Consider the following 26,297-nt stretch of genomic DNA (forward strand, 5'->3'; position numbering starts at 1 on the left):
CCACAAGGAACCCCAGGGCCACAAAAATCATATATGTTTTTTAAATAGCGAGATGCGCGTAGGATCCGCGGATCCGGGTGTGAAAATTAAAAAAACAAAGCGCGGACTCCTGCGCTTCGTTATTAATTAGCCCCCAGGTGGGCATGCCAAAAAATATTTGCGGGGGCCCTGAGGGACCCCCGCAGCCCCGGGAACCACCACCCGAGGGCTTTCTATAAATATTTGCGGGGGCACACAGCTCCCCAGCAGCCCTAGGTACCGCCCCCCGGGCTTCTTTTTCAATCTGTGAGGGTCCTCTAAGGCCCCCCAAGCCCCGGGGACCGCCACCCCTCAAGGCTTTCATTAATTATTTTGCTGGGGCACACAGCCCCCCTCTGCCCCGGGGACCGCCAACCCGGGGCTTTTAAAATAAAATACACCTTTGTGGGGGGCTTGAGCCCCCCCACATGCCCCATGGACTGCCACCTCCACGGGCACTACTATCCTAATTTGGGGGTCCGTTATGGACCCCTGAGCCCTGGGGACCAACACCTCCTGTGCTGTGCATTGGTTGTGAGGGGACTGCATGCCCCCCCTCATGGAGCCGGTGATGGCCCTGGGTCCCAAAGGAGAGGGCCAGCCCCAGTGGATGGAGTCCCCGGGGCTAGAAGTGGCCTGGGAGCGGAGCCACGCGGCCCTCCTCCCCTGCGTATATATTTTTTTTTAAAAGGAGAGGCCCGGCCCCGGCGGATGGGGTATGCGGGCCATATTTAGCCTGAGGAGTGGGGCCACATGGCCCCCCTCACACAGAAAAAAGGATGATCTGGCCATGGGGGATTGGTGTCCCCGGTGCCAATAGAGGCCTCATGAGGGGGGGCATGCAGCCCCCTTCCTATAAAAAAGAATTTGTTTGGCCATGCCCCCAGGAATGGGGTCCCTGGGACTGGAATACGCCACAGGAGGAGGGCCCACAAGGCCCCCCTCCCATTTAAATTTTTTTTTAAAGGGGGGCCAGGCCCTGGGGGATGATGTCCCCAGGGCACAAAAAAAGGCAAGAGAAGGGGGGCCACATAGCCCCCTCCTTAAAAAAGAAAACAAACCTGGCATCGCGGCTAGGCCCCACCCAATCCCTGCAACACTCAGCAAATGTGCCCCCCTGGCACGTTTAAAGTCGGGGAATTCATTCCCCTTGAATCTTGAGGTTCCCTAGGGGAAAACTAGCCCACCAGGAACCTCCAGTATGCACCAGGGAGCTGCGTTGCAGAGAGGTTTTCAGAGGCTATGCCCCTTTTTACACCTCTCTGCAACGCAGCTCTGTGGCGCTTACTGGAGGTACCTAGTGGGCTAGTTGGACCACAGGGACCCTCTGCATTCAAGGGGACTTAAACCCTTAATGTAATAAGCGCCACCTGGAGCGTTTTATCCATAGTGGTGAAGGGACGGGCCTGAGGTGACATGTGCAAACGCGCCCTGCGGCCCGATTTAAGTTGGGGAATTTATTGCTCTTCAATCTTGAGGGTCCCAGGGGTCCAACTAGCCCATCAGGTACCTCCATTAAGCACCACAGAGCTGCATTGCAGAGAGGTGTAAAAAAGGTGTGGCCTCTGAACACCTCTCTGGAACGCAGCTCCCTGGCATATAATGGAGGTACCTGGAGGGGTACTTGTGCCCCAGGGACCCTAAGAATTCAAGGAGAATTAATCCTGCAACTTTCAACGCACCAGGGGGTGAGTTTACATAGTGGTGCAGGGAGAGGGTGTGGCCTGATGTGACAAGTGTGCAAATGCGCCCTGTGGCGTGTTTTAAGTTGGGGAATGAAGTCCCCTTGAATCCTGAGGGTGCCTGGGGGCCAACTAGACCACCAGGTACGTCAGTAATTGCCACAGAGTTGCATTGCAGAGAGATGTAAAAACGGGCATGGCCTCCGGCAAGTACAATGGCTTGAGCCTCTTGGGCAGGATGGGCTAGAGGTCAGGCATGTGACACTTGACAGCTCAGGAAGAGCAGTTAGGAGAATTGAGGATTTGAATTTACTTCAAAGGAGCAAGGGTGAGGCTGCCTATTCACAGCAAAATGTAAGGGGAGTCATGAGGCCTATGTTCTTTAGGGCCTTTGCAGCTTGTTGGGTACCAGCCCGATGGGAGGGGTACTTGGTCCCAGTACCTGTTTGGTATAGTTGAGAATGACGAGGTTGCTCAAGACACCCCTGGCTGTCCCAGAGGCTCTTTTCCGGGCTGAAGGCCTGCACCACCCAAATGACTGACTCTGGTGAAGAGGCCATGGTAGCGTTTGCCTCTACATCTTTGTCCCGGGCGGAAGAACATTTTTCATTGATAAGGAAATGCTGGCCACTGTCTGGGCTTTGGAGAAGTTCAGGCAATAAGTTTAGGGGGCGAAATTCACTCTGTGCACGGACCTTTAGTGATGGTTCTGACATCTGAAGGTATAGCTAAAGCCACTCCTAAGATAGCAAAAATGACTTTAAAATTGCTTGATTTTATGTATGCCGTTGTGTAACCAGGGATAAGGGATAAGGATAAGGTACCTGATTTATTGAGCAAATCCCCTTTTCCTTGGGGTGGTAATGTTGAAGTAGATTGGGAGGATTTTAATTTATTTGTCATTATGGAGAACAACAATGCCATTTCAAAGTATACATCAAGAATTGTATGTTGAACAAAGTGATGAATTTTATTGTTAGAGGTTGGTCAAGCAAGAAGGAGTTACATGAGGAGTGCATAAGATTTTTGGAAAGCAAGGATGAGTTGTCTGTCAATGATGCAAGCTATGTTTTTAGAGGTGAAAGAATGGTGGTCCCAGAAGAGTTGAGGCAAGGGTTCTTGATATAAACCACAAGGGACAAATTGAAGAAAAGTTAAATGTTAAATTGAAGAAAAGAGTTAAGTCGCATATTGGTGACCAGGTATGGAAACGGATATTGAGAGATTTGTAAAAGCTTGTGTAACGTGTGCCAAATCTGACAAGGCAACACTAATGTTAAGGCCGTCATTATGGGAAAGACAAAATCCTGAGCTTCCTTGGGAGGACTTAAGCATAGACTTGTTGGGCCCCATTCTGGATGACAGTGGAGAATACAGACAGCAAAATTCTAGTTGATTTCCTTGAGAATATATTTTTGCAGGAGGGTATTCCCAAGTTCATTCTTGAGCTACAATGGTCCCCAGTTTGTTTCTGATAAGTTTGTAAGTTTTCTTAACAGGAATGTTATTATTGGGAAGAAAATTCCTGCTTACCTCTTAGTAGTTAATGGCATAGTGGAACGCTTTCACAGAGATGTGTTGGGGAGCATTCAGGCATCCATTAATGCTGGTAAGGACTGGGTGAAGGAACTTCATATCACCATTTGGGCATTTAGAATAACTCCTACTGGCACAGGTTACAGCCCATTTAGGATCTTGAGAGAGAGAGAGCGTTAAACTAAGAACAACATGGCGTGGATTAACATGAGGATTTGTAGTAAATTGTCACATGCAGTAGTGAAATCCAACTTGAAGAACATCTAAGAAGTCTAGAAGACTTATTATAATAAAAAAACATGGCATGAAGAACTTTTAATTAAGTTCCGGTGATTGAAAAGTTGGGGTTTAAAACAAAGAAAGAACAAGTTTTTAGAACCTATGCAAGTAATAGAAGTATATTCTAAATCAGCTAAATTAAGTGATGGAAAAGAGTGGTGTTTTAGCAGAATAGTGAGATGCAATAGAATTTTAAACTAGAAAAGTGCCAAAGGAAATGATACACCAACTTCCATTGACTGAATGTCGGAGAAGGTAATAAGCACTGAAGTTTCTGTAACTGCTCCTTCTTCAGGGGGGGGGGGGGTTCGGTTAGTGACTCTTCGTTTCAGCTTCTAGGCCAGTGTGGTAGTGTAACAGCTACGCATAAGGGTAGACCAGTGGTCCTACCCAAGAAATTCCAAAGGTTTTTCATGTAATATATTGTAAGAAAGGGAGGATGGGTGGATGGTTCATGTGGAATCCATGTTATGCTTTGTACCAATATGTATGACATTTGCTGTATCACATGTATAACTATGATTTCCACCATTCTCCTGTGCAGAGTCCATGTAGGCTTTGTCCCTATCTGAAAGCTCTTTACTGTCATCTTTCTCTGATAGAATCTGGAAATGCCTGGTGTATTGTATTCTTTATTTAGTTACTATTAATATGTAAGTCTTTTTCTGGAAGGTATTATTCCTCTTGGTAGATATAGTAGTGCAATAGTTTCTTTATACAATTTATTGCTATTATTGTGTAATGACGGAAGATGTGGTATCCTGATTTATAGCTACTTGGTAACAGGATGCCACAAATTCTGGAATATAGAAAATAGAATATAGAATATGTTAGGGTGGCAGATGAAGGGAGTGAAATTAGCTACTTACCTGTTTACTCGAGTGGAGTCCTTACACCCACAAAACATGAATGTAAATTTGATAATGTAAATTTGATAATACTTTTTTAAGAACTCTTTTTATTAAACATTTGCTTGGTACAGCATTGCAGTTTGTTACAGAAAGAGAGGTGTAATACAGTCAGTAAATTGTGAGGATGAGTAATGAGAGGTCTCTTCATTTGGAACATTTTGTCCCCTGCTGTACCCGCCCATGCCTGAGGATTATTTCCTTTATAGGGCCTGTATCCGGATGTTATCTAATTATGCCTATACTCGTCCCAATGACCCAGACCTTTTCCTACTTTTTGGGGCATCTTGTACTTTGATAAATAACCTTTTGTGCCTGCTGGCACCAGTCCATGTTTTTTTTCCAGTCCCTCACACTAGGTGGGGCCACTGCTCCCAATGCACAAGCAATGTTTCTCTATGCTATCCCTGGTGCCAGCATAAACCAGATTCTAAGGTATTTGGGCCACATCTCCTTCCCTGTTATCCCCAAAATGTGCCATCTTGCTTCTAGAGGGACCTGGAGACCCATGGCTGCGGCCGTAATCCTGGTCAATCTCTCCGAATAGCACTAGAGTTTGGGGCAGGCACAAATGAAATGAAAGAAGGATCCCACCTACCCGCACCCACTGGTGCATCGATCGGATTCACAGCGGCCTCATCTTTATTTAAGTGTTTTAAAGTCATAGGACCTGTGCAAAATACAGAGCTGAACCAATCGAAATCACACATAATGTCAATCCCCTTAGGGCATTGCAGTGCCTCTGCCCAATAATCATCCTCCAGGAGCCCTATGTCTGCTTCCTACATCTCTTTCATGGTTCCTAGGTATGAGAGATCGCCTTTTCCACCATCGGGTCATGAAGAAGTCTTCAAGGGGAGAGTACTTGGGTATCTGCTCCTCTTCTGGCAGGTGGCAGCATAGGGCATTACGTAGCTATAAGTATCGGAAGCGCTTGGTATATGCCATCATGTCTTCGTCTTTAGATCGTCAAAGAGATCATTGCCCCATCTAGCCAGACATCCCCGAGATGATCAAAACCTTTGGCTTTTCCGATAGATCACTGCTGGATAGCCTGTCGCTCCCATGGAGTACCGTTCCACCCAATATGTCAGATCAGTGGTGCCTGTAAACACCCAGTTGTTAACTTTTATGAATTGGGATACCAGGTAGTATTTATTTATTTTTCACATTTTTAGAGCGCACTGTTACCCGGAGGTGTCCTGGCGCTAAAATGATTGATCCAGTGTGTTTGGGCAGGGAGCTTAGTGTGTAAAGAGCCAGGTCTTTAGCGCTCTTCTGAAAGATAGAAGGTCCGACGACTGTCTAAGATTGAGTGGTAATCTGTTCCATGCTACTGCCGCGCCCAGGGAGAAGCTCCTGCCACCCCATCGCACTTTCCTGATTCTAGGGACTGTTACCGGCACCTGCTCACCAGATCTTAAGGTTCTTGCAAGCTTGTGCCAGTGGAAAAGCAGCTTCATACACCGGGGGCAAAGGTCATACAGTGCCTTGAAGACCACGCAGAGTGCTTTGAATACTATTCTTTTTTGAACTGGCAGCCAATAAGCATGGGCGGAAAATCCGTTACGCTCACGGATTTTGCGGATTTTCGGTAAATTCGCATTCCACGAGATTTGCGAATTTCCCGCAAAATCCGCAAATTCGCACGCAGCGGATTTTTTTTCTTTGCGGTGTAAGTTCGCAATTGCGAACATGTAGGTGCGGCGGGCAGCAACAATCTCGCACTCGCGAAATTACAAAAATTGCAATTCTGCACAAGAAATCTACTAGCAAGCAGCATAGACCTTCTGAAAATGATGATTTTTATCAGAATAACTCCTCAGGTTGACATTTGCCTGCACTTTTTTGGATTTGAGTCCTTTTGATTTTCTTTGGATAACTTTTGGATTAGAAATCAACTTTCTCATATAAGCTTGGTGGGATGGTTGCTGTAATGCTGTTCTGCAGAAAAACGAGTTTTGCAAAAGTGAAAGCAGGTTCAAAAGTTCAAACTCATCATTAGTAACCGTTCCCTGTAGTGCTTCCTGACAAGGGCCCCTCCAGAATTCAGTTGCTAGTTGCAACAATTGTATGACCCTGCTCTGACCCTCACAGCAGGCTCATAGAATAGCTACAAGTAGGCCACAAAGGTCCTGGAAAAAAAAATTGCACTGCAACAGAAAGCAAATTACAGATAAGGAAGCAGATGCCAGAAAGGAATTTTAAATCAGTTACACATTAATAAATCAACCCCAAATTAATTCATGTCAGTTGAAGCAGGCAGGTGTGCTTGCTTTTTCCCCCCATAATCTACAGTGATGATGAGCCAGAGGGTGGCATAAGGCATTGATGTACCAGAGGGTGGCATGGGTGAAACAGAGGATGGCGGGGGTGAAACAGAGGGTGCTGGGAACCTGTGATGATGAACCAGACGTAGAAACAACATAATCGTGACCTTTGCGAGCCGACATGTACGTTCGCAATTGCGAACTGTTACAAAACCCTTGCGAACTGTCAGAAATCCTTGCGAACTGGCAGAAATCCTTGCGAACACACAAAAAAAATCTGCAAATTCGCGAGAATTCGCGGATTTTGCGGATTGCGAGTTCACAAATTCGCAAAATTCGCGAACGCCAGATTCGCAAAATTCGCCCATGCTTAGCAGCCAATGTAGCTTCACCAGATCCTGTGCTACTGAGGCAAACTTGGGGGTGTCAGTGATCAGGTGAGTGGCTGCATTCTGCAGGATCTGGGGCTTGTTTAGTAAGCCCTGTTGGGCGTTCAGCATGAGGCTGTTACAGTAATCTAGACGTGAGAGAACTAGTCCAGTTACCACAGTTTTCCTATGTTCTACCTCCAAAAATGGCAGAACTTTCCTAATTGTTTTAAGGATGTAATGCGTTGTTGAGGATAAGGCATTGATCTGTGGTTTAAAGGACAGTGATTCGTCCATAAGTATACCTAAGTTTTTAACCTTCGCCACTGGTCAAGGGAGGGTCCCCATTTCTTCTGGCCACCACCTTGGGGACCAGAAGTTGTCCTTGGAACCAAATAGTAGCACTTCTGTCTTTGCTGAATTGAGCTTGAGACAGTTTTGTGCCATCCAGTAGCCTACCTCTCACATACAGCCTCTAAACCTGTCTGCTGTATTATCTATTTCACCCGGAAGCAGTAACACCACTATCTGCGTGTCATCTGCCTATGCTGTGAGATTAAAGCCATAGGATCGAATAATCGGCGCTAGGGTGCAGACATACACATTAAAAAGGGTCGAACTCAGGGAAGACCCCTGGGGAACTCCACAAGGAAGCACAAATGGACGTGATTCAAAGTCCCCCAGGGCCACCGTCTGAGTCCTATTGGAAAGGAAGGCCTGTAAGATCTTCAGTGCCTTTCCTTGAATTCCGCAGGCCCCCAACAGGTCCACCAACAACTTGTGATGGACCGTGTCGAAGGCCGCGGAGAGATCCAACAGGATCAGGGCTGCTCTGCCTCCTGCGTCCATCACTCTTCTAATGTCTTCCACAGACTTAATCAGGGCGGATTCCGTGCTGTATTCTGCACAAAAGCCATGTTGGAATGGATCAAGATCTTCTCCTATCCTCAAAAAAGCACTTAGCTGCGTATTTAACATGCTCTCCATGATTTTGGCTAGGAGGGGTAATCCGGCAGCAGGCCGGTAGTTGTTCATCTCGGTTATGTCCAAGTTGGACTTTTTCAGCAGGGGTAGGATGGATGATTGTTTCCATTTTGAGGGGAATTCCCCACTATCCAACATAAGATTGAAGAGGGGGGTGAGTCCGGCTGCAATAGTGGCTTGAGCTAATTTGGCGACTGTAGCAGGGCAGGGGTCATGAGGGGAGTCCGACTTTATCTTTTGTAGTCGCCTCACTACCTCCTCCTCGCTGATTTGGGTGAATTGATGGAGTTTTTCCGAATTGATGTCCAACTCAGGACCAGCGATAAGGGAAGGAGTCCTTACTTGACTGTCTAGAGAAGAGAACATTTTTTCCACTTTTTCCCGGAAAATGTGGCGAGATTATCACAGAGTTGGAGACTGGGGGGTATCTCTGTAGTCTTGGTGACTGCCAGGGATGACACCGTCCGAAATAGTTCTTTCGGGGCATTACTGGCTTCTTTAATCCGTTTCGTGAAAAAGGCCCGTTTTGCCTGTTGTATGATCTCTTTATAGGCTCTATGCTCAATATTGAGAAGTTTTTTTGTCTGCCTCTGTATAATTTGTCCGCCAAGTTCTTTCAATTTTTTTTACACAGAGTTTTATCGTCCCAGATCTGATCAAAGAACCAGGGGGCGGAAGGGTTTGAGCGCGTGGAGTAGAAAGTTTTGGGGGGAGCCAATTGTGAGCATGCTATTTCAAGCCAATTAGTGTAGGCTGAGGCTGCTTCCTCTACATTTCCTGAGAAGGGCAAGAAGGATGTTTTTAATACGCCCTCCAGCATCTCACCATTTATGTTGTTCCATTTCCTAACCTGTCTTGGTACATTATTAACTTTAGATGATCTCACAGGGGGCGCTAGAGTGAAATTAAAAAGGACTGTTGAATGATCAGACCAGGGGACCGGCTGCACTGTTAGTACTTTTAGGTTGGGATGATTAGAAAAAATCCCATCTAGTATATGTCCTGCCTTGTGAGTCGGACCACAGACCCATTGCTTCAGATCCACCCCCTGCAGTAGGTCAATCAGATCGTGCGTATCTGGATCCAAGCCGCATTCAAGGTGGAAATTAAAATCCCCCAATAGTGTGAAGGATTGGGCACAGACTGCTACTTCGAGTAAATTACTCAGAGCTGTAACAAATGGGGCTTTGGTCCTTGGGGGCCTGTAAACCAGGCAGCCTCTGAGGGTTTGATGGTCAGATAGGGTAAGATTAAACAGAAGAGTCTCCTCTAGGCCTATAGGACCAGGTTGAAAGGACCCTCTAACTGAGTTGTGGTAAATAATAGCTAGGCCTCCGCCTTTCTTCTTTTCCCGATTTTGAGTATAGCAGACATACTCCGGCGGAGTGGCATTAACAATGTCTGGACCCGAGGCAGCATCGGTCCAGGATTCAGTGATGAATGCTATCGTCACTCCAGTGTCCTGAATCAAATCAGCTACTTCTATACTGTGTTTGACCAATGATCTAGCATTGAGAAGTAAGCACTTTACCGAGGGGTGCTTTTTCCTCATTGCCATTTTCTTATAGTCCCTGGGGGGCGCAATAGGTTGCCAGCACAGTCTGGGCAAAACCTGTAAACAGTTAATGCACTGGTGAGGGTTCTTCCGCGCATCATCCCCCATTTCCAAAATAGTACAGCCCGTTAAGTTGGTACTATCCCTTAAAGCTCACAAGGTATCACTGTTGTATGTATACCTCGAGGTAGGATCGGCTTGCATCGGATCAGGGGTCCTGGCACTGGGCGTGGGTCCGGCGCGGACGGCTCGTCTGCTGAGCTTCCTAGGAAAGGGTGCCATTTTATATGAGAAGGGGCGGGAGGGGCGGAGCACTAGACTGCTCGGCCAGCTCCTCACCCAAGATGGCGGGACCCACGGGGGAGTTGTCTCCTGTTTGGTGAGGTAAAATTAATGTGCAAATGAGCAATAAGCTTTTTAAAATACTATACAGATAAGTAGCGCTTTTAAAAACCAGTTACAGTAACAATTGCCGCAATCGCAATGTCACCAGCATCGGTCCCGGCTTCCGCCTCAGAACGCGCAAGCACACCACTCACACTAGCAATCAGTGGTACCTAATTAGTAGTACCCAATGTCTCTAACTTCCAAACCATCCTCGTAAATTCAATGCTGAAGTTTGCGCAGTGCCTTTTGCGGAGTATCCCCTTCCCACAACAGGTTGCAGAGATCGGAGTCAATAGTCTGGAAAACCTTGTCTGGACTTTTGTATGAAGTGTTCTGAGCATGTGTAATAAATGTGGGAGGGACATCATCTTGAACAAATCGACCTATCAAGGAGATCGGATACTGCCTTCAGTGGGTAGCATCCTCCTTCCACCTCCTTAACTGTGGGAGTATGTTGAGTAATATGAATTCCCCCTCTCATGAAGTGATACGGATACCCAGGTATTGGAACTTTTCTTTCCTTAGCAACACTGCACAAGCGGATGTCAGGGGGGGGGGAGCTCACTGGCCAACGGTAACACCAGGGATTTATCCCAGTTTATCTAGTATCCCTAGTAGCTGCCAAACAGCTGGACGATGTGTAGGAGTCGATGGATTGTCTGCCCGGGTTTATGCACATACAGTAAGACAACATCTGCGTACAGAGAAATACTCTCTTCCCAGCCTCCCACACTTATGATACCATAAACAAGCAGATCTTGGCACCCACACTGCGAGTGGCTCAAGTGCCAGTGCGAAAATCATGGGGGAAAGAGAGCATGCTTGACAGGTGCCCCTGTGTAGTATGAATGACCTGGACACCACCTCAATGCCCTGACTCTCACAATTGAGTCACCATAGAGAAGTCTGACCCATTCACAAATCTTTTCCACAAAGCCCATTCTTGTCTGGACTCCAAACAAGTATGATCATTTGATTCTGTCAAATGCCATACAAGCATGCAATGAGAGCAACGCCACTGCCTCAGTTGGACAGACCGCCATCATTGCATGATTCCGTAGAGTTGCCGGAGTTTCTGCCTGGTAGTCTTCTGTGGCAAAAAACCCAACTGGTCGGTATGGATAACTGAGATTAGTATTGGGTGCTGTCTAATGCCTAGTGCCTTGGCCAAAGCTTTGGGTTCCAAATCCAGCAAGTAGATGGGCCTGTATGAGTCACAATGGTCCAGAGATTTGTCTTTTTTTGGGATAAATATTATGGTGACTAGTTTGACACCTTCAGCCAGGTGCCCGCTCTCCCTTGCTCTTGAAACATGTTGAGCATAGTTTGTGCCACTTTATCTGCCACACATTTATACAGTTCCGTGGGCAGCCCGTTCAGACCTGTCGCCTTACTGGATTGTATCAAAGCAAACACAAGGAGATGATGGATGGAGTGCTGAAACTTTTCAGACACTTGGTGCAGGGTCAAGACTGATTTGCATATGGCTGGATCCAAGCAGGAATAGCATGGTGAGCAAAGGAAATGATGGATTTAGGCCCAGATCTTTGAACTGGGGTGAATGTATGACATTGTTCTGCATTCTGTCCATCATTTGTTCTTTTTGCATTTGTCACTCTGAGAGGGACGGGTATGCCCAGACACGGATCTTGTGCTCTCCATGCTACTGGAGTCAAGCTATCTTGGCTGATGAGGGCTGAAAGCGGTCCTAGGATGCTTGTTTCCACTCCAAGGAGGACCTGGCATGGCAGTTCGGGCTAGACTGTTCCCATTGGGCGCAGGGTCAATACTGATTTACATATGACTGGGTCCAAACAGGAATGGCATGGTGAGCAAAAGAATGATGGATTTAGGCCCAGATCTCAGAACATGGGACGAATGTATGACATTGTTCTGCATTCTGTCCATCAAGTGTTCTTTTTGCATTTGTCACCCCGAGTGGGACGGGTATGCCCAGACGTGGGTCCAGTGCTCTCCATGCCACTGGAATCAAGCTATCCTGGCTGATGAGGGTTGAAAGCCCGAATCCGGTCCTAGGATGCTACGTTTCCAGTCCAGGGAGGACCTGGCTTGGCAGTTTGTGCTGGACTATTCCCATGGGGCACAGGGCCAATACTGATTTGTACATGGCTGGGTTCAAACTGGAAAGGCATGGTGAGCAATAAAACAATGGATTTAGGCCCAGATCTCAGTACAGGGGTGATTGTATGACATTGTTCTCTATTCTGTCCATCAATTGTTCTTTTTGCATTTGTCACCCCGAGTGGGACGGGTATGCCCAGACGTGGGTCCCGTGCTCTCCATGCCACTGGAGTCAAGCCATCCTGGCTGATGAGGGCTGAAAGCCCGAAACGGGTCCTAGGATGCTTGTTTCCGTCCAGGGAGGACCTGGCTTGGCAGTTCAACCTGGACTGTTCCATTTGGGCGCAGGGTCAAGACTGATTTGCATATTACTGGGTCCAAACAGGAATGGCATGGTGAGCAAAAAAATGATGGCTTTAGGCCCAGATCTCTGTACTGGGGTGAATGTATGATATTGTTCTGCATTCTGTCCATCAATTGTTCTTTTTGCATTTGACACCCGAGTGGGACAGGTATGCCCAGACGTGGGTCCTGTGCTCTCCATGCTACTGGAGTCAAGCTATCCTGGCTGATGAGGGCTGAAAGCCCAAAACCAGTCCTAGGATGCTTGTTTCCAGTTAGTTTGGGCTGGACTGTTCTCATTGTGCGCAGGGTCAAGACTGATTTGCATATGACTGGGTCCAACCAAGAATGGCATGGTGAGCAAAAAAATGATGGATTTAGGCCCAGATCTCTGTACTGGCCTGAATGTATGACATTGTACTGCATTCTGTCCATCAACTGTACTATTTGCATTCGTCACCCCGAGTGTGACGGGTATGCCCAGACGTGGATCCCGTGCTCTCCATGCCACTGGAGTCAAGCCATCCTGGCTGATCAGGGCTGAAAGACCAAAACCGGTCCTAGGTTGCTTGTTTCCAGTACAGGGAGGACCTGGCCTTTCAGTTCAGGCTGGACTGTTCCCATTGGGCGCAGGGTCAAGCTGGATTTGCATATGGCTGGATCCAAACAGGAATAGCATGGTAAGCAAAAACATGATGGATGTAGGCCCAGATCTCTGTACTGGGGCGAATGTATGACATGGTTCTGCATTCTGTCTATCAACTGTTCTTTTTGCAATTGTCACCCCTAGTGGGACGGGTATGCCCAGACGTGGGTCCCGTGCTCTCCATGCCACTGGAGTCAAGCCATCCTGGCTGATGAGGGCTGAAATCCCGAAACCGGTCCTAGGATGCTTGTTTCCAGTCCAGGGAGGACCTGGCTTGGCAGTTCGAGCTGGACTGTTCCATTTGGGCTCAGGGTCAAGACTGATTTGCACATTACTGGGTCCAAACAGGAATGGCATGGTGAACAATAAAATGATGGCTTTAGGCCCAGATCTCTGTACTGGAGTAAAGGTATGATATTGTTCTGCATTCTGTCCATTAATTGTTCTTTTTGCATTTGTCACCCCGAGTGGGACAAGTACGCCCAGACGTGGGTCTCGTGCTCTCCATGCTACTGGAGTTGAGCTATCCTGGCTGATGAGGGCTGAAAGCGCGAAACCCGTCCTAGGATGCTTGTTTCCAGTTAGTTTGGGCTGGACTGTTCTCATTGGGCACAGGGTCAAGACTGATTTGCATATGACTGGGTCCAAACAAGAATGGCATGGTGAGCAAAAAAATTATGGATTTAGGCCCAGATCTCTGTACTGGCCTGAATGTATGACATTGTTCTGCATTCTGTTCATCAACTGTACTTTTTGCATTTGTCACCCCGAGTGTGACGGGTATGCCCAGATGTGGATCCCGTGCTCTCAATGCCACTGGAGTCAAACGATCCTGGCTGATGAGGGCTGAAAGACCGAAACCGGTCCTAGGTTGCTTGTTTCCTGTCCAGGGAGGACCTGGCCTTGCAGTTCAGGCTGGACTGTTCCCATTGGGCGCAAGGTCAAGATGGATTTGCATATGGCTGGGTCCAAACAGGAATAGCATGGTAAGCAAAAACACGATGGATGTAGGCCCAGATCTCTGTACTGGGGCGAATGTATGACATGGTTCTGCATTCTGTCTATCAACTGTTCTTTTTGCATTTGTCACCCCGAGTGGGACGGGTATGCCGACGTGGGTCCCGTGCTCTCCATGCCACTGTAGTCAAGCCATCCTGGCAGATGAGTGCTGAAAGACCGAAACCAGTCCTAGGATGCTTGTTTCCAGTCAAGGGAAGACCTGGCCTTGCAGTTCAGGCTGGACTGTTCCCATTGGGCGCAGGGTCAAGACTGATTTGCATATTACTGGGTCCAAACAGGAATGGCATGGTGAACAAAAAAATGATGGCTTTAGGCCCAGATCTCTGTACTGGAGTAAAGGTATGATATTGTTCTGCATTCTGTCCATTAATTGTTCTTTTTGCATTTGTCACCCCGAGTGGGACAAGTATGCCCAGCCGTGGGTCTCGTGCTCTCCATGCTACTGGAGTCGAGCTATCCTGGCCGATGAGGGCTGAAAGCGTGAAACCAGTCCTAGGATGCTTGTTTCCTGTTAGTTTGGGCTGGACTGTTCTCATTGGGCACAGGGTCAAGACTGATTTGCATATGACTGGGTCCAAACAAGAATGGCATGTTGAGCAAAAAAATGATGGATTTAGGCCCAGATCTCTGTACTGGCCTGAATGTATGACATTGTTCTGCATTCTGTCCATCAACTGTACTTTTTGCATTTGTCACCCCGAGTGTGACGGGTATGCCCAGATGTGGATCCCGTGCTCCCCATGCCACTGGAGTCAAGCGATCCTGGCTGATGAGGGCTGAAAGACCGAAACCGGTCCTAGGTTGCTTGTTTCCTGTCCAGGGAGGACCTGGCCTTGCAGTTCAGGCTGGACTGTTCCCATTGGGCGCAAGGTCAAGATGGATTTGCATATGGCTGGGTCCAAACAGGAATAGCATGGTAAGCAAAAACACAATGGATGTAGGCCCAGATCTCTGTACTGGGGCGAATGTATGACATGGTTCTGCATTCTGTCTATCAACTGTTCTTTTTGCATTTGTCACCCCGAGTGGGACGGGTATGCCGACGTGGGTCCCGTACTCTCCATGCCACTGGAGTCAAGCCATCCTGGCAGATGAGTGCTGAAAGGCGGAAACCAGTCCTAGGATGCTTGTTTCCAGTCCAGGGAAGACCTGGCCTTGCAGTTCAGGCTGGACTGTTCTCATTGGGCGCAGGGTCAAGATGGATTTGCATATGGCTGGGTCCAAACAGGAATAGCATGGTGAGCAGAAACACAATGGATTTAGGCCCAGATCTCTGCACCTGGGTGAATGTATGACATTGTTCTGTATTCTGTCCATCACTTGTTTTTTTTGTATTTGTCCCCCTGAGTGGGACGGGTATGCCTAGATGTGGGACCCGCTCTCCATGCCACTGGGGTCAAACAATCCTGGCTGATGAGGGCTGAAATCCCGAAACCGGTCCTAGGATGCTTGTTTCCAGTCTAGGGAGGACCTGGCCTGGCAGTTCGGGCTGGACTGTTCTCATTGAACGCAGGGTCAAGACTGATTTACATATGGCTGGGTCCAAACAGGAATGACATGGTGGCAAAAAACGATGGATTTAGGCCCAGATCTCTGTACTGGGGTGAATGTATGACATTCTTCTGCATTCTGTCCATCAATTGTTCTTTTTGCATTACTGGATTGTATGTTTCATATTGCACTCCTGTCTCCTTCACCTTTCAGGCCCCCGTCTAATTTTCCTCTCTCTTCCACTGGAGATATCCCTGAGCAGATCCACACAGTTTTCCCTGGATCTGTTGGAGACCAAATGGCATGGGGCCTCATAGTACCCTGAAAAAGCCTTGGCTATGTCCCTATCTTTGGTAAGTAGGGGTTTGCATTGTATTCTCAGCTCCCTCTGCTTAAAGTGCAATTGGTGCCCCATTAAGTGGTCAGGGTCCCCCTCCTACTCCAATTGTGACTCCAGTGCCTCTACATCCCTTTCCAGGGCCTCACACAAGTAGCGCCACGTCTTCCATGCCCCCATCAACACTTGGGCGCTGCCTCTAACCACTAATTTGTAGGCATCCCATAGGATGTTGGGGGAGTAAACTGACCCTATGTTTTCCAGGAAATATTGGTCTGTCCAGTCCTTAACATTCTCCAAAATCATTGGACCCTGAGATGCCAAGGATCAATGCGAGGCGGGAGGGTTAGATCATGGATTGGTCCCTAGAGTAGTACTTATACCTGGGAGTGATCAGAAATGCCCCCTGCTCTCTGATGTGCCCCACAGACTTACCCTACATTTGTGCACTGTGATGTAGTCTAGGTGAGACCCACTACCTTGTGCCACCGCCAAATGCGTGAATTGCCTGGCTGTTGGATTATGTGCACACCAAGATCTCCAAGCCCCATCACCTCCACAAATTCTCTTAGCAGCTCCTGGACTGTGGCTTGAAGGGAAGTCAACATCCTATCTATATCGGGAGACATTGCAGCGTTCATATCGCTTCCCAATATCAGGACACTCGGGCCATATCCATCAGTAGTTTACTGAACCTCCGGGAAGGTGTCTGCATGAAGTCTTGGTGGTATGTATATGGAGCAGAGGTTCAGTGTGTGACCCTAGCAGGTCCCTGCTTGTGCCACAATTCTACCCAGGGGGTCTTGCCACATGCATTCGGGCAAGAAGGGGACTGAGTTTTTTATCAGAATGGCCACCCCTCTGGAGCCCGACATAAACCTAGTGTGGTCCAAGAGGGTATAGCCAAATGTATTCTTGCTAGATAGCGATTAGCCTTCAGGTGAGTCTCCTTCAATTGGACTATATCTGGGGACTGTCTGCACACGTATCGTAGGAGCATGGTACGCCTGTTTATGTCACCAAGGCCATTGACCTTCCACATCAGGACCGTTAGGGCCAACGCTGGTTGTACTGTTATGTCCTATCTAAAATTAAAAGTGTGCCTCTCTCCAATGTTCCCTTCTCCCCTCCATCCACCCCTCTGTGTCTGAGTGTTGCGTGTGTGTTGAACTGGTGTTTCCATAGTGTTATCAACAATCACAAAATTCAAACATAAATCAAAACTTTGTAAAGATTCCCTCTTTTGAAATGTCCCCTCCCTTCTACCTTGCACCATAGGTCTGGAAACACCCATATCCCTAATTTGCAGAGGCCTGTCACCGAAAAATAGCTATTACCATAACTTGGGGTTGGCTAGCACCGCTGCATCAGACCATTTAGTGGCCCCTATCCCTTGTGTGTTCACTTGGCAGTTTGTGTCCATCTACAACCCACAGTTATCCCATCTGCACTTACATACATTCTGTGTTGGTAGGTAATTCAATGTCCATGCCTCTGGCCAGCCTCCCAGGTAGGTGCCTTGGATGGACGATTACGGATCAGAACCACACCCACCACCAAACTGCTTTCAGATGGAGTTCAGGGAACAATCCCCCTTGATCACTTTGTCAGGTTTGTAGAACGGACACTCTATCAGTCTCCTCATCTGCGACAGCATCCTGCATCCCTCATTGACTGCCTTCTTTTCAGTCCCACCGGTGCTCCTTGGCTGGTCTCTGTGGTCTCCTTGCCACTCGACCCCCCTCAAACTAGTCCCACATCTCCTCTGGTGTAATGAAGCACCAGGACATCCCATCACCCAGCACCCTGTGAACCCGGGGACAACATCATACATTTGAGGTGTTCTGCACTGAGAGCTCTCTTGACCTCCACAAAGGTGCGCCGTTGCCTCTGCACCTGCAGCATAAAGTCTGTATAGAACCAAATTGTTACATGGTCGTGGACTAGGTATCCCGGGATGCTGTCAACCTGCAGTATTGCACCTGTAGTAGAGGATTCTGGCTATAATTCTCTAGGGAGGTCACCGGGATTTGGCATTGGGATTGGCACTCTATGCACCCTTTCAACCATGAAAAAGGTTGACGGATGTTCAGGCTTCAGTTTATTGAGGATAAGATCTTCCACAAAAAGGTCCACACTGCACACTTCTGCCCCCTCTGGGACCCCCACCATTCTTATGTTGTTTCTGCAGACCTGACCTTCCTGGTCTTCAAAATGTTGCTGCTATGAGTTTATGTTGGTGAGTCAGCTGCTGCTCTTTTTTTCCAACCGACGTGTCATGGATTGAAGTGATCTGATATTTTTCTCTGCAACCTTCTCTGATATCTTGTGTACATTCACTCAGAGGAGGTTAATGTCTACGGTTACCTTGTCCAGCTTGGGCTCCAAGGTATTTCTTAAGTCAGATGGCCACCAAAGAGGGCTCTGCAGCTGCCTGGCCCTCTGCGAACGTCAGGCCCTCCTCAGCCACCTGTATGGGCACTGAATATTTATACATCTTGTTGGCTTGGGCCAGGGGTGCCCCTTATGGTCTCATTGCTGTCCCACTTGCGTCTCTGCATTCTGGAGATAACTGCTTACACCTGTGCCAGCCTCCTTACCATGTTGTGACCCAAACAGAGCGGTGGTCACAATATGGGGCTCTGCAATTGCACTGCTTTTTAGCACCAATGTGTTGCTAAACTGTAGGCACAGCTCCATTCCCACAAGGCTACTTCACCATTCACTGTGCCAGAGAGAGGGGAGATACCCCAATAACTCACCAGCACCCTGAGGTATGCCTGCCCCTCACCTACTTCTCCACCAACCACAGCTGGAGGGGGGCAGCAAGATGTTCTTGTCTCATCTCCTTTGCCACCACTAAGTCCACTGACTGGCTGGACCGCCTCCTCCTCAGCGGTTTGTTTGCCACACACGCCCGCTCCCGGCAGTGGGGCTTTTCCTGCACCTCCCCAGCATCTCGTACATTTCTCACCGGGAGAGGTGAGAAAGTGGGGCACCACTTTCCTCCCAGTCAAGGCCAATCCGCATGGTGCAGTGGATGCTGCTCTTAGTGGCCCTCCACCATTGCTCCTGAAGTCGGGGTCCTTCTCTACGGATCCCATGACTCCCCTACTTGGCCGAACCTCCTCAGGTGGGTCTCCTCTGTGACCCAGTGTTCTGTGGGTCGACTGTTGCACTCCTAGCTGGTCACTCACCACCATTCAACTCTCCCGTTGTGGGTGGTGGTGGCAAGATTTTTCATTTGGGTACTTCAGGTAGCTCTGGCATCGCCAGGACTCTGCCGCCTCTGTGATCTGTACGACGTGTGAGCCACAGCCCCTCCCAGCCTGCCCTCCGTCGGGCTGCACTTTGCCACCTGGGTCCACACATTCTGGCCTCCTGCATTGCTGTTGTCTTCGCTATGCCACCCCCAGTTCCCAATCAGCTCCCAGGGGTCCAGCGGGTGATCGCAGTCACCCCGCTATGCTTTGTGGGCCAGAGTCAGGAGGATTAAGATTAGATTAATGGGGGCAGGGTAACAGCCACCAGGGATCTTAAGGATTATACGGCCATCTTGGCTGGTGCCAATACACACCCCACAATTGGCAATCTGTATCTTGCAACCATATATTTCTGACTAACAATACTGAGAATATGGGGATACGTTTACAAATTGCCCACGTCACAAGACAGTGGAATGGTGTTTGAGCTTCATCTGAAATACAACCCAATCTAGTCTTTGTGCTGTGCTATACAAAGTAATCAAGCATAGTGCAAAGGACTGCTTTTTCTGAACAAAATGAGTTTTGACGAGGCAGGATTAATTGTGTAAATCCTTGCAAACAGCTGAAACGTAGTGATGGTGGCCTGCAAGTGACTACAGACCTTGACTTCAGGAATTAATTTCGGAATCCTGGCATTATGACATAGACACTGTAGGCAGTAAACAAGAGAGCATAAAGTCAATGTTCTCCTTGATGCCTGCTGACATCGTTCAAACATTGGAAGACACCCGTATGGGGTTGCTTCAACTTTGCAAATGGTTACTGCATGCATTTCTTAGTCAGTACCCACACAATGAAGGATATTCCTAGACTCATTCCAGGTATGCGAAAATATGTTTTTATTTAAATATGTATTGCAAAATAATTAAAATAGCTACGAATATCGACTGTAAGGTATAATAATAAACCATATCTTATTCCTAATAAAAACTAACTAAGACAAAATGCGTACAACTCACCACTTCCTCGTGTGTTGAATGCTCTACATTTATGCCATTGACCTAAAAAGTTGAAAAAATAAATTCATAAATAAATATTAAATAAAGACATTGGCTGGAACAATGCAAACAAACATGTTTGAGCTCAAGTGATAATTAATTTCTATTAATTCCTGTTTCCTCACCTGTATTAATGCATCCCCTACAAACAACATCCCCGTTTGGTCAGCTGTGAATAGGATGACAAGACGTGTTAATGTAGAAACAGGGAATTAACCAATAAATAACTAAAACCTTTGTTTGATTGAAAATGATGGACATTGATAAAAATGCCATTGTGGTTAGAATCTGTATCCATCCCAAAAATTTGAATAACATCGTACTTCTGTTAAAATGTTTTGATAAGTAATTACAGTAGAAGATGTGCTATTTCGACCAAGGGTGAATTCGCCTTTATGCAATACACGTATATTCAAATATATATTCACTTGTGATGAATGAACAATCCAAACAAGAGCCATTTGCTCGTTATTTCTGCACTTATGTTCTAAACTTGAGATAAATAAAGCAGTTTTGAAGGGGAGAATTTCAATGACTTGGGGCTAGATGTAGGTAAATTAGATCTACCTATTCATAAATACCGAATTTTACCAATTCGGTATTCATGAATCGGTAAATCTAATGTAGGTAATCATTCGGTATCAAATATCGAATTGGTAGGATTCGGTATTTACCGATTCGGTAATTACCGAATCGGTATTTGCCATTGATCCCTATGGGCCTTGAAGCCCGTAGGAATCAATGGCAAATACCGATTCTGTAATTACTGAATCGGTAAAAATACCGAATTGCCAAGGGGGACAGGGTGTCACTTTGACACCCAGTAGCACCCCTGTTTCTGGCTTGTGTGCCACATGGCACAGGTCTACATGCACAGATGTGCATGTAACAAGGAATTCGTTATTTACCACCCAATAGTATTGGGTGGTAAATAACGAATTCTTAAGGGCCTGTGGCACTGTTTACTGTGCCACCTACATCTGGATTTACAGAATCGGTAAATTTACCGATTTGGTATTTTACCGATTCGGTAAATTTACCGAATCAGTAAATTTACAGATTCTGTAAATCTCAGGCCCCCTACATGTCAAACACCAAATACTGGTCGGTAACGGCCGAAATCGGCTGTTACCGACTGTTATTTGGTCTCTTATATCTGGCCCTAAGTTTTAAGGAGATGAGTGGGGAGTTGCAACTCAACAACTTAATACTATAATATCATGTTGGTTTGTATCACAGTTCTCTGAGACAACTCTTTTCAAACTCTGATAGTTAGATCAGAAGCAACAAGATTGTTTTGGGTTAAAGCAGTACCAAACAACAGTAAAGCCAAGAAACAACAAAATAACATTTCCAAACAAATGAAAAAGAAACATAATATGTATTATTCAAAATGACACTGAAAACGTTTTAAAAATCAGAGGAAGGAAACTCAAGAAATGTTTAATTTTTCTATGTTAGTAAATGTCCATTAGAACGATAGTGATATAAAAGATAATGTTATATGTATGCACGTATGTATATGGTATTTCTATAGCAGAAAGCTAGTCAAAAAGCAGAAGAAGGCAGTGCAAAGTCAAAGACAAGCATAAAGTCAACGAGCAATATGAGCCAAAGCTGGAATGTGGGTGAATATTGCAGTTTGATGAAGTATAGTTTAAAGAGGTGAGTCTTCAACTCTTTCCTAACTTGAAACAATAATGGGGCAGTTCTGATGGATACAGGGATGTTGTTCCAGATCCTTGGTGGATGTATGGATAGGCCTGCTGTCTTGTTTTTTTTGTCACACTTCTTAGTGTGCTGTCTGGTGGTGAACTTGGCCAGAAGGTAAGCAGAGCTGCTGCTTTTGATGGCTTTGGACCTGATGCAGCTAGGTTTGAAGATAGTGTGGGCAGGGAAGAGGAACCCATAGAATTTCATCAGGATGGGGTTGGTGGGACATATCAAACTAGACAGCCAGCCAGCTTTGATAACAGCTCCCGTTTTCCTACCTTTGTACTATAACAGAAGCAGTTCATGACTGCAGGACTCGTAATATTGTGCTCCATACTTTCAGTCTCCTCCAGGGTCTGTCTTGTGTAAAGATGAAAAAGCTTCTGCCCCTACTATCAAAAGAGACAGAAATCTAATAGGGATCTCTTGTTCAAAAGCTTCTTCTACTCTGGCCTCTTGATAACATAGCTATGTAAAATGCCAGCCCTCATATTGGCCCTTTGTCTCACATTTGGTTCCCATCCACTCCTAGCTGCCATATTTTAAGGTATGTTGCCGGGCGGTCCCTTTTTACGCCAGGATGGCGGGCGGATTCTAATGATGCCCCATGTGTTTATTAGGCGTGGATGGAATGCACAGAGTTAGATTCCACAGAATCATGCAGAATTACATTAAAAGTCCATCAGATTCTGTGGAGTCCTGTGACAGAGCCAAAAATAGATGCAAGGATGCATTTTGCCTAAGTAAATAGCACTGCCTCCGGGTGCCCTTAAATACTCTACTGTGATTAAAAGTTTTAATTACTGCAGAGTATGAAAGGGCACTGCGTGATATGCAGTGGTTTCTAAATGTAGATGGGATACTTTCTCTTCCCGCTGTGTTTGGAAACCGCTGCATACCACTCGGCGCCCTTGCATATTCTGCAGTGATTAAAAAGTTTAATCACTGCAGAGTGTGCAAGGGCATCGAGTGTCATGCAGTGGTTTCTAAACACATTGGTAAGAGGGAGCAGTCCATCTGTCAATAAAAATCACTGCAGATTAAAGTAATTAAGTCTGCTGGCAGAACAGTAGAATTCATCAGTGATACAGCAATTCAAGAGTAACAAAATACATCCAAATTCTTCCTATTTCACTGGTCGAATTCAAAATTCCGCATACACCTAGTAAAGTGGTGCACAGCTGAACACCATCTTGATAGAATCAAAGCTGTAAACCTGAAAGCACTCCCTTCAAATGAAGAGCTGGAACAATCTAGAAAAGATTCCCATTAATACTCAGACTCTTCTTTGCAGTCGAGCAGAATACTTTCGCAGCCACCAAAAACAGCACATTTATGTTTGCTTTTCAAAGTTAATATAACGTGTTTCTTTCTTAGCATTAAACTTTTTGAATCCAAGCGTCCTTCTCCTGTTGATTAAGCCTTTGCAAAGTACTGTTATTTAATGCAATAATCTTAGTTTCAAATGCATGATGTTATCTGGATTCATACTGATCCTGCCAAAAACTTCCTAAAATGTTTTACTATGCAGTATGCAATAAATAGACGACTCAAATCAAAATCTATGAGCGTCTTCAGCACTAGTCATTATTCCCAGATTTCAATTTAAACATCTTCTCTTGGGACCATTTTATGCCGGCCAAATAATTTTGCTGTGTCACCCTGGATTCAACATTCTTACAGCTGAACAGGAAGTGAACAAGAATGCATGGTTTTATCTGCACATATCTCATTTGCCCATAACCAATGACTTTTCTTGTTTACAAACTAAGTATGCTTCAGAAAAGGTTGCTTCTTTTAATTGTAATGCACTAAAGAATGTTCCTCTAAACTCTCATTCTGAGACCAAGGTAAAGTGAATCCAATCAGAACATGATGGATCTTTGTAAGTAGCAAAGGACACTGATTCAGGTGCAACCACCTCACAGGTTAACAATGGTTTAAGCCATTTCTAAATTAAATTTCTTCAAATGTGCAAATCCTTTTCTTATCATACACCTATTGGATGGTATAGGTCCCTACCTCAAGCCAAGCTTTCCATTGTATCATGTTTAGTGGTAAACAACAGGTGTTACAAAGGGAAGCCTATATTTTATATCAATGTAATTTATGAGTTTTCTTGACATATTCAGCTTTAACATATGGCCATTCCCACTAGAAAGACGTCTTGAACAGGTGGTATATGTTGGATTTAACCTTGTGTGTAGATTAACCGCCAAAGATTTTGCCTTCACCCCTCCTATTTTAGCTGAATTTATTTTTGTTGACCTAAGGACTGCTAACCAGTGTGCTTGTGTGCACCCTCTAAAATATGGTAAAATACACTTACACTTGATTGGCAAATTTAATGTATTTATAATCCCTTGTGAAGCGGCATACCATATACCCAGGGCTGTTAAAATAAATGCTACTAGTAGACCTGCAGCATTTATTCTGCCACCCACTTAAGTAGGCCCTTAAAATATGTCTCAGGGCTGACATGGCAGCCTGGATGCAGTTTTAGACTGCCTATTCGACCAGGCAAAATAACACTTTTTCCAGGCTTACGCTTAGTACCACGAGAAGACCAGGACCAACCTGCTCTTCTATTTGCGTGAGGTGCATCACCATTAGGCCCAAATTTGCAGCAGCTCCTGCTACATTGTTCAATACAGCAGCAAATCCAGTATAGAGGCTTCTTGCAGAATGGGTATTCAGCCTCCTGGAGCCCTTGTCAACTACAACCTGCAGCTTTGTCCCACTGGAGATCTTCAACTATCAACAAAGAGACTGAGGGCCTGAATACAAGCTTAACAGTTTTGAAGCAGGCCACCAGGTCACTGCCCAATTCTCACACCACTAAACTTGACCAAGACCACCTGCAAGATTAGGACTTTTCTCCTGGTCTGGCAGACGGACCTTTGACGGTCTCACGGAGGTATTGTGCTAATACTCATACGTGAACCTTAGAAAGGCATTGCCATGGGAGCGCCAAAACCCATTCCTGCATGACATGGACTGCAAAGTTCATGCCGTGCAGAAACAGGGGTTGCATGCAAACAGTGGTTCACACCATGCTCCCCCCTCCACACTTTTCCTGGAGGGCTCATAAAAACTGTGGTGGTGAGGAAACTTGTGATATGCTTGCCAGTGCCGCTGGGATACTTCTAACATATTGCAAGCCTCTGACTGCTGCACCACCACCAAGGGATCACAGATCCCAGACGGTTGCTGCGGTCTAGTGCCAAACTTGTAATAGGGCAGTTGGACTGCCCATTCTGCAGTTGCGCACCGTCACCGTGGGTTTGGTGGTCCGTCGCACTGCCAAATTCATAATCAGGTCCTGAATCTGAACGAATGATTCTTCACTGTGACTTTGGACAGTGACTCCCCAACAATGATGCTTCCTCTCTGGATCTGCCAGCTGCTTTGCCCCACTGAAGTTTACCTTCTCAGACTTTTTTCTACAGAATTTCTTCTACGTCTGAAGGTAAGTCGAGATCAGGCTTAATCCGCTTTATGTATCCAACTTTGCCCCAGTCTTTCACTAGGGGATCTCTGCGGTTTGCCTTTGATCTTTAGGCACTAATTCTCCCCTTAAACTTTAAAAATTCATAGTTCTGGTTCTACTGATTAACATTTTGTTGTTTTAGTATCAAATAATTTATTACAAGTTACTCTATGTTTCTAAATTGGTGTGTGATTTTCTTGTGCTGTAGTTTCATTTTAATACTGTTTGTGTGTGCAAAAGCACTTTACACATTGCCTCAAACTTAAGCCTGACTGCTTTTGTGGCAAGCTACTAGAGGGTTAAGTACAGGGTAATTTATTTACTTTAGTTGGCCACGCTGAATGGGTTTTTGGCTGTTGCTTGAAGAGGGTTCACATTGTCCTCAACCAACAACCCAATTTTTCCCAGAACAAATGAAATTTTAGCCTTCCATTTTTCTCTATTTCAATGTGAACTAATTGGGCCTATATGACTTTTGAAGCTCAATGAGAGCTTATTTGAGGATATATGAATAATTGGTGCCTACTTTTTAAAGCTAGAATATAGAAACCTTCACAGAATCTGCTAATCTATGACTGCACAGATATGTATGATGCAACAAAGGATAGTGGGATGGCCGTGATATTTGCATTTGGAAGCTATTTAGCCGGATTGGGACTAATAACACCGGGGCCAGTGTAATTGTTTTACTTTAAACTTAATGAAACAGATGCAATTACAAATATTGTATATCATCTTACAGATGAGATAGCATATTAAATTATAGTTTATGTGGCTGCTGTTTGAGTTACGGATTGTGGTCAAAACGTATGTTAAGTTATTACAATAAAGTCAACTACAACTTCACTCTGTCTGTTTTCTAGTGATTCTGTTTTATCATATACATACCCAAACATTTCCAGTGTTGAACCCCCCTCAGGTGAGC

General features: G+C 46.0%; 1 protein-coding gene across 1 annotated transcript in view; it reads right to left on the minus strand.

Moving 5' to 3' along the window:
- Positions 1-26,297, minus strand: part of SNTG2 (syntrophin gamma 2) — a 1,272,125-nt gene that overhangs the window by 845,217 nt on the left and 400,611 nt on the right. Inside the window, exons 5-6 of the mRNA XM_086925639.1 lie at positions 20,295-20,338; positions 20,131-20,172 (exon numbers count right to left, since the gene is read on the minus strand). Coding sequence (XP_086781765.1) covers positions 20,131-20,172; positions 20,295-20,338 — 86 coding nt within the window. The remainder of the gene's footprint in view (positions 1-20,130; positions 20,173-20,294; positions 20,339-26,297) is intronic.

This window comes from Lissotriton vulgaris, chromosome 6 (assembly GCF_964263255.1).
Source record: "Lissotriton vulgaris chromosome 6, aLisVul1.2, whole genome shotgun sequence".
NCBI lineage: Eukaryota > Metazoa > Chordata > Amphibia > Caudata > Salamandridae > Lissotriton > Lissotriton vulgaris.